The sequence below is a fragment of the Erythrolamprus reginae genome, chromosome 1, assembly GCF_031021105.1.
Source record: "Erythrolamprus reginae isolate rEryReg1 chromosome 1, rEryReg1.hap1, whole genome shotgun sequence".
Classification (NCBI taxonomy): domain Eukaryota; kingdom Metazoa; phylum Chordata; class Lepidosauria; order Squamata; family Dipsadidae; genus Erythrolamprus; species Erythrolamprus reginae.
In genome coordinates, this window is record NC_091950.1 from 208221273 (window position 1) to 208233091 (window position 11819).

The 11819-nt window shown below is 43.7% G+C and overlaps 1 protein-coding gene and 1 long non-coding RNA gene across 2 annotated transcripts; one reads left to right on the forward strand and one right to left on the reverse strand.

Moving 5' to 3' along the window:
• Positions 1–171: 171 nt before the first annotated feature.
• LOC139156462 (uncharacterized) lies at positions 172–1851 on the forward strand. The gene is made up of 2 exons (XR_011557318.1): positions 172–232; positions 1733–1851. It is a non-coding gene; the product is annotated as an uncharacterized lncRNA (long non-coding RNA).
• Positions 1852–2526: 675 nt separating this feature from the next.
• C1H2orf69 (chromosome 1 C2orf69 homolog) lies at positions 2527–11167 on the reverse strand. The gene is made up of 2 exons (XM_070732090.1): positions 10691–11167; positions 2527–4693 (listed from the first exon to the last, which is right to left on the reverse strand). The coding sequence occupies exons 1-2, from the start codon at positions 11045–11047 to the stop codon at positions 3866–3868; spliced, it is 1185 nt and encodes a 394-aa protein (XP_070588191.1). The 5' UTR covers positions 11048–11167; the 3' UTR covers positions 2527–3865.
• Between the last annotated feature and the right edge of the window lie 652 nt (positions 11168–11819).

Consider the following 11819-nt stretch of genomic DNA (forward strand, 5'->3'; position numbering starts at 1 on the left):
AAAAGATTAGTACTGAACAGTGTACTCTGCATTTTATTAAACATCAAAACATTTTATTGAACTGAATATTTTTTTAAAAAACTTAGAAACAGAAGATTGATGGCAGAAAAAGACCTCATGGTCCATCTAGTCTGCCCTTATACTGTTTTCTGTATTTTATCTTAGGATGGATATATGTTTATCCCAGGCATGTTTAAATCCAGTTACTGTGGATTTACCAATCACGTCTGCTGTAAGTTTGTTCCAAGAATCTACTACTCTTTCAGTAAAATAATATTTTCTCATGTTGCTTTTGATCTTTCCCCCAACTAATACCAGATTGTGTCCCCTTGATCTTGTGTTCACTTTCCTATTAAAAACACTCCCTTCCTGAACCTTATTTAACCCTTTAACATATTTAAATGTTTCAATCATGTCCCCACTTTCCCTTCTGTCCTCCAGACTATACAGATTGAGTTCATTAAGTCTTTCCTGATACGTTTTATGCTTAAGATCTTCCACCATTCTTGTAGCCCGTCTTTGGACCCGTTCAATTTTGTCAATATCTTTTTGTAAGTGAGGTCTCCAGAACTGAACACAGTATTCCAAATGTGGTCTCACCAGCGCTCTATATAGCGGGATCACAATCTCCCTCTTTCTGCTTGTTATACCTCTAGCTATGCAGCCAAGCATCCTACTTGCTTTTCCTACTGCCCGACCACACTGCTCACCCATTTTGAGACTGTCAGAAATCACTACCCCTAAATCCTTCTCTTCTGAAGTTTTTGCTATCACAGAACTGCCAATACAATACTGTACTCAGATTGAGGATTCCTTTTCCCCAGTGCATTATTTTACATTTGGAAACATTAAACTTATGTTTAATATGATACTTCTTTCATTTTTTATCTAATGGTCTTCCAATTCTCTATAGAAACAAAAGTAAGTATCTTAGCTCCATTCGGGAAAATAAAGTTCAACGTGTCATCTAATTTAAGACAAACACAAAGCTTATTTATAAAACCAGCTCTCAAAGGTAAAGAAATGTCACATTGAAAATATTTAGTATATCTTTATACTGTGACAGAGTTAATGAGCTGTAGTGAAGGCAGGCAATATACTACGGTATTTCTCTCTTCAGCCCCAAATCTGTCTCCTCAGAGTGAATTTGGGAAACAGAAGAACTCATTTGACTGCTGGACATCATTTCAGTAAATAGATATATTTAATTGTAAATAGAATTAATTTTCTCCAAAATACTGTAAGACTTTCCTATTCTTCTAGCATTTTCTAACTTCTAATGTGAAGCAATATATAAAGTATGTCTATTAAATGCTGGATATTTTGGTAGACTATTAATTTGGAGATGATTAAATTACCAGCATTTTATTATTTTTAAAACATGAACTAAGAAGTAAAGACTTTGCTTCCGAATATATTTCAAAGTGCAACAATAACAAAAATCTCATTGGAAGGTATGAAAAGCAAAAATCCCTGCATTTTGGCTGCACAAACAATATTATGAGATTTGACCTACTTAATATCCTGGCTTTCCCTCTTCCATGCGCACATCCCTTTAGAAATGCAGTGTACAATATCTCAAGTGCCTACAGTGAATTATTGGATCAGAACAAATAGCCATTTTGCATTTATACTGATGCGATAAATCTGCATCATTACATAGTATGAGATGGCATAAAAGTCTACGCTAAAGGTCTACTGCTGACAAAACATAATTTTCTTATTCTTTCAGCTCTCTCATGACATTCAAATCTGCTGCAGGGGGTTGAGAGATAACAGAGAAAGAAAAACGGCTTCCATGGAACAAGCATATCATTAAATTAAATATCATTAAATTCCTATTATAACCGATTTTATAGCTTATGCTCAAAAGCTGTCCTGTATATACACTGTGTGTATAAGGCAGTGCTTGCTTTCTTGCAAATAAGAATCTCCATTTGTATTGATTCCTATACCTTAACTTTCTATTCCTTTTTAAAATGTTACTCTTGAAAGATGCCCTCCTTGCAAAACACAGAATGGAACAATATGGGAAAATGTAGTTAGGAGGATATTCTGTGGAAACTAAAACATATAAAGAAAGATTGTAGGAACTGGGCATAGATAGTCTAGTGAAGAGAAGGACCAGGGGAGACAAGATAGCAGTTGTCCAATAGTTGAGGGGCTACCACAGAGGGGGTCAGGCTGTTTACCAAAGCACCAGAAAGCCAGACAAGGAACAATGGATGGAAACTGACCAGAGAGAGATTTAACCTGGAAATAAGGAACTTTCTAACGGTGAGAGCGATCAACGAGTGGAACGGCTTGCCTGCAGAGGTTGTGAATGCTCCAACACTTGAGACTTTCAAGAAGAGATTGGACTGCCATTTGTCTGGGACAGTGTAGGGTTCCTGCATGACTAGAGGGTTGGACTAGAGGACCTACAAGGTCCCTTACAATTTGTAGGTAATAGATAGGTTGGTAGGTAGATAGGTAGGTAAATAAAATTATCAAATCATTTTGCTATAGCAAAAACAAGACACAGCCTTTAACTTAACATACCTGTAAGTTTTTATTATCAATAATTTTAATTTATTATCTTTCAATAATATTTTGTTCATCAAAGTTTTAAGGCGGTGTCCCCAACCTCTGGGCCACAGCTCACTACTTGGCCTTGAGCTGTTCAGAACTGGATGGTGGAAGTGATGCACGCACATCCCCACTTACACAAGCATTAGGCAAGTGCATGCACATGTTCCCCAACTCTGCAGAACTATCCCCTCCCTCTCCAGGGCTGCAAAACTCAAAAGATTGGAGAATTCTGCTCCAAGGGACCCTATGTGTCACAGATCCTTTAAAATTCAGATGAATTCTATATGCTACAAATTCCATTTTCAAATAGTGTTCTGGTTTTTTCTAATTAGCTTTCAAACAATGTATAAAAATGCCAGTTGCACTGATGGATTAATACCGTACTTTAATTTTTAACTAACAAACATCAAAATGTTTTACACTGTGGTGGTCCTTCTTTCACAGTGACCACTTTATAGAGAATACTGCTTGATGTTCCTGTGTTATAAATAATAACTGTATATGCTACTATCATTTCCCCAAAACTTACAGTATTAATATAATGTAATTACATGGCTTTATATTCAACAAAGTAATAATTACAGTTATTATAAAAGTTATAACAGTCTCAAGTTACAAAAGCTCAAAATTGTATTGAGCGTTAGTTAAGCTTCACCATTAGTATGGAATGTTGAACCATGTGAGTGAACATTTTTGGTCTCACGCACGCAAAGTTGTTCAATTCTCTTCCAATGCCTCCTAAAAGGAAACAAAAAATTCAATATCTGTAGATGCTTGCAATAGTTAGAAACTGCAGGGCATCTCTGGCACAACAGTACAGTGGTTATTTACCTTATTCCCAAGGTTAATGTATACTTATTGCAATGAAGATAAATACTGTCAAAATAACCAATTTACTGCATTATTGTGCTAAAATACTAAATAAGTTTTAGAGTAGCTTTGATAGTCTAATGGTTATCCCATCTAAATAACTGGATTGTATTCAAAAATAAAACTTCCAACTTCCAAGAATTTGAAGATGATCTTTTTATGCCTAGACTTGAAAGTTTTGTTCTTTATAATTCTACAAAATTTCCTATAAGATTAATCTGAATTAAGTTTGTTTCTTTTTGATCTTAAATTGGTTTTCCTCGTGGATAATATTGCCTTTTTTAGATCAAAAAGCTAACTTTCTGGTGACTTCAGTTACAAGCAATAGATACATCAACATTCATCTTAGAAAGCGTATACAGTATTTCCTCTTCCAAGATTAAGATCTATTTTGCAGATACAGTATACTAGCGTTATTGACATGTCAAAATACTTCATGCACTTTGAAGTGATTGTCCAAAGAAGGTGCTTCATCAGCAAAATGAAGTTGGCTAGTTATATTTGCACCAAACTCCTCAAGAAGTTGTACAAATCTTTTGTGCTCTTTTCCAATCCATGTTCTCATTGTATCAAATACCTGATATGGTGTGACATGAGCATTAACTGAAATTCCAGTCTGTGAAAAGTCTTTCAGCACACGAGGGTACGTTACCCAAGTATTACTTCCTCCAGAATGACCGCCGTCCAACCAGTACATAGCTTTTATATTTTGTATAAAAGCTTCTATATCCTTGTCCTTTTTTGCTTCTTTCAGTTCATGAAGTAATTGATTCAAGACAACACAACCTTTACTGAATCCTATTAATGTGAATGAAGCTCTACCAATAGCAGAAGGCTCATTAAAGCTCACAGCAGAATTGCTAACATGTTCACAATGTTTCTCTGCTGCTGGGCAACCATTACTGGTTGCAAAAGTAGGTAATTCACAAGAAACTGCTTTTGTATTGTTGCTGAAATCGTACATGCTTTTCTGAGACACTAAACAATTTTGAGCAAGTTTAAATGCATTAACTAGCAGGGCATGAAGATGTCTGAAGGCTCCAAAGTCAGTACTGTGTTCAGGTGCTCCAAATAAATTGCTTGCCACAAAATTATCATAGCAGCTGAACTTGTGCAAATGCATGCGGGAACATTTTATAATCCAAATATAACTGCCTGGAAAACGATGACCAAGAATAATTGCAACGTTTTCTAAGCACCATTGTTTCCACTGGAAGTTCTCTGGATGGCAAGCCATAATTTCATGATAGTTCTGAAATGAAATAGATAAAGAGGTACTATTTTAGAGGAAACATGGAAAAAATGCAGGTCACATGCAGAGTAGAAATAACATACTTAATATAATAAAATTTGAGGAATGCATTGAATTGAATACTGCTGTTCCATTTAAGATATTCCAGCCTACTGTAACTTATCTGATGTTACTATACTGTAACTGGTGAGCTATAGCCACCCATCTCAATCAAGATCTCTGGGTGACTTACAAGTAAAAATATAAAACACTAAAGTACTTTAAAACAATGAAATGATTAAAAATAATTTAAAAATATCTGAAATGAATATATATGCAGCTGAGATACTTGGCCAGTGTAGTGTTAGCAGTAAAACCAGGGAATGTGGCCCTTGACACTTTCAGTACCCCTTGGATTTGAAACACAGCCAGGATTTTAGGGCCTTACAGAAGGCTAACAGGATTGGGGTCATTCTAATCTCTGAAGAGAGGAGGTTCCACAGAGTAGGGGCCATTGCTCATAGCCCTCACTAGTTGACACTCTGGCCAATGGGATCTGCAGCATGCCCATTCCGTTATGGATGGGTAGAGACTCTTGGAAAAATATGGTCCATCAGGTAATCTGATCCCAAGCCATGTAGGTCTTTAAAAGTGACAACCAGGACTCTGAATTACCCCCAGATACAAGCTGGTAATCAATGCAGCTTATACAAAAGTGGGGTTACAGGTATTATATATCTATCTTCTGCCATTTACTGCCCACATTCTAGACCACTGGTGGCGAACCTTTTTTCCCTTCAGTGCCAAAAGTACACGCATGCTATTGCGCACATGCAAGGGCCCTCACCCCTTGTGCATGTGTGATTCCCCCAGTGCTGCCCCGGCCCCTGTGCATGCACACATGATCCCCCTGCTCTTCCATTTCCCAACTTTGGGTGGGCCCAGCAAACCCATTTTTCACCCTCCATAGGCTCCAGAGGTTTTCTTGGAGCCTGAGGAGGGCTAAAATGGCTCCCCCTGCCTCCTCCAGAGGACAAAAATGCTCACCAAGAGCCTCCATGCAAGCGAAAATCTTCTGGTAGGGCAATGGCTTGAGTGCCGGCAGATATGGTTCCATGTGCCACCACTGTTCACCATCACTGTTCTAAACCAATTGAAGTTTCCAAATGCCGTTCCGGGGCAGCCCCACATACAGAAATTGCAGTAGTCCAGGGGTAGGCAAAGTTGGCTCTTCTATTACATGGAGACTTCAATTCCCAGAATTCCTGAGCTAGCATGATTGGCTCAGGAATTCTGGGAGTTGAAGTCCACAAGGGATAGAAGAACCAACTTTGCCTACCTCTGCACTAGTCTAAATGAGAGATTACAATGGTATGAGTTACTGTGAGCATTGCTTCCTGGTCCAAGAATGGGTGCACCTGGTGGACCACCTGAAGGTGTGCAAAGGCTCTTTTAGGCCATGGTTGCCACCTGCTCTTTGAGCAAGAGCAGTAAGTCTAGAACTCTAGGAGGATTTCCAGATTGTGCAATAGCACTTAGACTTACATGCCACTTCAGAGTGCTTTAGAGCAAGGTTCGACAAACCCAGGCGCCTGGTCGCCAGTGGCGCCTAGAAAATGTTGTCTGGCGCCTAGAAAATGTTGCCTGCTGTACTGTATGTATAGAGCAGCGTTTCCCAACCGGTGTGCCGCGGCACACCGGTGTGCCGCGAGACATGGCCAGGTGTGCCGCCAAGCTCCGGCTGGGCGGGGCGCTGCCGGTACTTCCGTCCCGGGGCTCCCGCTCGCAGCTGTCCCCCGGCTCCTGCTCGATGCCGCGGTTTTCGGCGCTCTCCTGCTGGGCTCCAAAGAAGGAAGGCGGGAAAAAGCCTTTTTCCCGCCTTCCTTCTTTGGAGCCCAGCAGGAGAGCGCCGAAAACCGCGGCATCGAGCAGGAGCCGGGGGACAGCTGCGAGCGGGAGCCCCGGGACGGAAGTACCGGCAGCGCCCCGCCCAGCTGGAGCTTCTCTGTCATCCACGGCAAGTGTCCTTTGTGGCCCCGCGGGAGGGCACTGGCGTTGGGAGCGGGGTGGGGGGGCAGCCGCAGCAGCCGCAGGCAGTCGCGAGAAGATGTTGGCGGCGAGAGGGAGCTCTCTCTCTCTCAGCTGACTGCAAGCGGGAGCCCTGACGGTGGCGGTTGGACCTGCGGCAAGTGTCCTTTGTGGCCCGGCGGGAGGGCACTGGCGATGGGAGCGGGGGGGGGTGGCCGCAGCGGCCGCAGGCAGTCGCAGGGAGATGTCGGCGGCGAGAGGGAGCTCTCTCTCTCTCTCAGCTGACTGCAAGCGGGAGCCCTGACGGTGGCGGTTGGACGTGCTGCTGGCGCTGCGGGCCTGGCATATACGGTGTCCAGCAGCACGTCCAGCTGCCGCCGTCAGGGCTCCCGCTTGCAGTCAGCTGAGAGAGAGAGAGAAAGAAAGAGAGACATAGCAAGAGAGGCAGAGAAAGAGAGACAGAGCAAGAAAGAGAGGCAGAGAAAGAGAAAGAGAGATAGAGAAAGAGAGAGAGAAAGAGAGACATAGCAAGAGAGGCAGAGAGAGAGAGAAAGAAAGAGAGACATAGCAAGAGAAAAAGAGACTTAGCAAGAGAGGCAGAGAGAGAGAGAAAGAGAAAGAAAGAGAGACATAGCAAGAGAGACAGAGAGAGAGAAAGAGAGAGAAAGAAAGAGAGATAGCAAGAGAGGCAAAGAGAAAGAAAGAGACATATAGCAAGACAGTGAAAGAGAGAGAGAGAGCAAGAGAGAGAGAGAAAAGCAAGAAAGAGATAGCAAGAGAGACAGAGAGAGAGAGCAAGGGAGAGAGAAAGACATAGAGGAAGGGAAGGAGAGAGAGAGAAAGAGAGAAAAAAAGAGAGGAAGAAAGAAAGAAAGGAATGGAGAGAGAGAAGGGAAGGAAGGAAAAGAGAGAAAGAGGGAGAAATAGAGCGAAAGGGAGGAAGAGAGAGGGTTTTTTTGTCCAAACTTTTCTTTAGCCCGCCCCGCCCCCCTTCAGTGTTCCCCAGGATTTTGAAAATATGAATAATGTGCCGCGGCTCAAAAAAGGTTGGGAAACACTGGTATACAGTATATTTTTCCCGCCTTGTGTTTACGCCCAGAAATGGTACATCTTGGCTTCCGTAGCTCCGCCCATCAACCTCGGAGCGAGCTGCTTTCCCAGCGTCCCCTGCGCTTGCGTGCGTCTCTCCCTCCCCCCCTTGCCTCCATTCCGCCTCCTACTCGAACGCCTTCACTCCCCCCCACCGCACACAGACGCTCCGATCTTGGCCGCTCACCCGCCTTCGGAGAGAAGCGGAAGCCCCTCCCCTCCCGGCGTGAGGTTTTGTTCATTCCTCCTCCGGCCGCGTGCGCGGTGACTTCCAACCAGTAACCCCTCCTCCCCCCTCCCCCCCTCACCCGCGTCCCCGGCCCGGTCTCCCTTTCCTTCTTCTCTGTTTCGGTTTCTGACTAACGGTCTCCCCTCGGATCCCGACGGGAGTACAGCAGAGCCGGCTCGGCGGAGCCAGGCCTGCGCCGGGGGGGAGGGGGTGAAAGCGATGTCAGGTGGAGACTCGGCAAAAAACCAAGTTTGCTTTAAAAAAATTCTGGCTCCTAAATTTTTTGGCTGGCTCCTAGATTCTGAACAACTTTGTCGACCCCTGCTTTAGAGCCCTCTCTAATTGGTTTACAGAGAGTAACCATATTGCCCCCAACAATCTTGGTCCTCATTTTACTGATATTGGAAGGATGGGAGGCTGAGTCAACCTTGAGCCTGCTGAGATTCGATCTGCCAAACTGCTGGCAGCCATGTGATCAGCAGAAGTAGCTTGCAGTACTGCACTCTAACCACTGCGCCACTGAGGCTCTTCAATGGGTCTGTCTGGGATTGTATAACCCCATCCAGAACTAAAGATGGAAGAATCTTGGATTCTAGGTCCAAATACATAAAGCTGCTTTATCTTGCTAGGATTGAGTTACAGCCCATTGATGTTAAATGCCATCAAATCCTTTAAAGCTAAAATGACCTAGAAGATCTTCCAACACTTTCATTTGTTACAAAATACTGTGGAATTTGGGTAGAAGTGCAGCATCCTGCCTCAAAACCAATTTAACAAAATGCAGACAAATATCTTTTATTTCAATTTGCATCTTAGAAAGTTGAAACTCTCATTAGTCTCTCTACAATGATAAGATCTTTAGATCTTCCATTATGTCTTGATCTATTTTTTTATTTCAGTTAGCTTAAACCTGGTTCATTATGCTGGGCTGTAATTATAATAACACTATGGGTTTTCTCCTTGCCACCAATTTATCCACTGGAAAAGAAAATCCCACAACCACCATAGAGACAGCAGCCTCATTTCTTTTACTTTAAAATAAGAATAAATAATGGCCACCACAGGGAAAACATTTTTTGGTTTGAAAATGATACAAACAACCTAGTCTTAGAGCAATTTAAAGGTCAGCCAAGATCACTGGTGCAAGATATCTACAGACTCCATTAGAAAACAAACAAATCTCTGATAGGCTGGTGCTTTTGTCTTTGTGCTAGGGCGAACAGGGACAGAAGGACCAGCCTGAAGATGACGAGTGGGACTCGTCGAAAGGTCACCAGAAATCTCTGAAACTTACACGGGAAGAAACCCGAATATGCCAAGACCTTCATACCCATACCTGTGAAAATCTACGAAAACATATACATACATACATACATATGCATATATAATATACATATACATATATGTGTGTGTGTGTGTGTGTGGTGTGTGTGTTTTTCTGGTGAATTATCCTGGAATACCAATATGGCACGGAGCATAAAAATATATCTCTTCCCTGGTACAAACTGAGAGAGGAAAACCTATGGTCTAGAGATTAAAGTTGCTGCCTTACAGGCAGACTCCTCAGATTCAAATCCCGGTAAGGGTATGGCTGCTGATAGCAAAATACCTTGAAATAGATCTATACATGGTATGCTTGTGTGTGTGTATGTTAGTATAGGGTTTTTTTTTAAATTTTTTAAATATTTTAATTAATTGGATTATGTATTGGATTGTTTTTCACTTGTTGTGAGCCGCCCCGAGTCTTCGGAGAGGGGCGGCATAAAAATCCAAATAATAAATAAATAAATAAATACTAGTCTCCCTTCCTTTTCATTATCAGCAAAAATATGTTACAAAAGTATATATGTATATGTGTGTGTGTTTTTCTGTTGAGTCACCTGGCATATCCAAATACGGGAGGGGGCATACTCAGTAATGGGCAGCTAAAATTTTTACTGCCACACTGTGGGTGTGGTTTATTTTGTGGGAGTGGCTTAATGGTCATGTGACTGGGTAGGAGTGGCTTGCCGGCTATGTGATCAGGTGGAAGTGCCTTGAACGATCATCATTGTTCAAGTGAACTGTTAAGTCCTCGACTTACAACCTTACCAGGGGTGACAATTAGATTTGTATGCCGCCCCTCTCCAAAGACTCGGGGCGGCTCACAATAACAATGTTACAATGGAAACAAATCTAATATTAAAAAACATCTAAAATTACATACCCATAAAGCTGTGAAATGGCAGATTTTTAGTGCCAATCTTGGCCTACAAAAGAGGATACCCCTCCGCCCCAAACACACACTCCATTTAACACCGGCCAACTCATTCGTAAATCCCCCTCCCTTTCAGTTTTAAGACCTGAATTCGGCCAGGAAAACACAAGTCACGCTAGAACAGAAGCCCCAGGGAAGAAACATTGGCCGCCGTGAAGAGCAACTCCCGGCCACCGGCGTTTCTTGGGTTGCTTTACTCCTCTCCGCATCGTTGGTCAGAGCCAACCGCCGCCGAACCTATTGGGGGGGGGGGGGGGGTTCACCGCCGTCCGCGTTCGCACGTGCGGCTGACCCACCAACGAATCTCACCAGACAACCCACGAGCGGCGCGTTGCCCCCTCCCACTCCAGCTCCAAGCGCAGCGTGCAAGGCGGCGCGTTTCCCTTTTCGTGGGTCTCGGATGGCCGCCTCCTACCTGCACGTCCCCCGGGAAGTAGACGACGTGATGCTGAACCTGCCCCGTGGCGGGGGCGGAAAGGGGCAGGTGCAGCAGTGCGTCGTTGGCTTTGAAGGGCTCGTCGCCCGGCACCTCCGACAGCCGCAGCAGCCCCGGCCGCGGCGAGGAGGTCGAGGGCAGGAAGAAGGCGCTCCCTCCGCTGCCTCCTTCGTCGGAGCCCGCCCTGCTGCTGCCGCCGCCGCTGCTGCCGCTCGCGGCCCCCGACAGGTAGGCAGACGGATTTCCCCGGAGGCTCATAGTCCGCGTCAGGCAGAAGAAAACGGAGCCGAGGAGTCCCCTCACGACCGAGGCTACAGGTGGGCAACACCTGCTCATGGAGGCTGTAACGTCCGGGCCCCCCGTGCTACCGGCCTGGCCTCCCAAAGGTCTCCCAAACAAACACGGCAACCAATCGACGGGCCCGGCCTGCCCACACCTCCGAGGCGGCGTACAGGACGAGTGCGCAGGCGCTTATGGGAGGCGAGAGGAGGGGCTTTTCCTTGGCGGAGAGGCGAAAGAGAGCCTTGATTGGTCGTTCTCAGTCGCTTCCGGTGATTGGCTGCAAAAAGTCGAGCGGGGAAATTGAAAGAGAAGAGGCGGATCTGAACGAGATCCTAGGAACAGCGGCATGGATAAAAATGTTTTTGCTGGTCATTATACAGTATCACTGGTTGATGAATGCCTTCCTTATAAAAAAAGCAACGTTTTCCAAAATGATCAGTATTAATCTTCAAAAGTGCATGTTATTATCATTTGTACTACTATTAAAGTAGGATTTTTTTCATATATGGATTGGGAAACAACCTGAAATTTCATGAATAAAGTAATGAATTAAAGAGTTCAGGGGGGATCCCGGCCATAACTATAAGAACCATGTTTGCTAATAAATTTGTTAACTCACTTGCTTTATAAATGCTTATTTTTCATTTTACCATTCAGATCTTTCAAATGCTAGCTTATTTATTTATTTATTTATTTAACTTGACTTCTATGCCGCCCAATCCCGAAGGACTCAGAATTTAATAAGGTATAAATCTAGTTTATACATTTTATAAATCCATGATAAGTAAAACCTAAACTGCCATTATGGAACTCTGTTCCAGTTAAC

Bases quoted from the DNA above. Each gene is read 5' to 3' on its own strand.
- C1H2orf69 (XM_070732090.1), bottom strand. From the start codon at position 11,047: ATGAGCAGGTGTTGCCCACCTGTAGCCTCGGTCGTGAGGGGACTCCTC. The intron at 4,694-10,690 runs GTAGGAGGCGGC...ATTTCATTTCAG, and splicing joins ACTTCCCGGGGGACGTGCAG to AACTATCATGAAATTATGGC.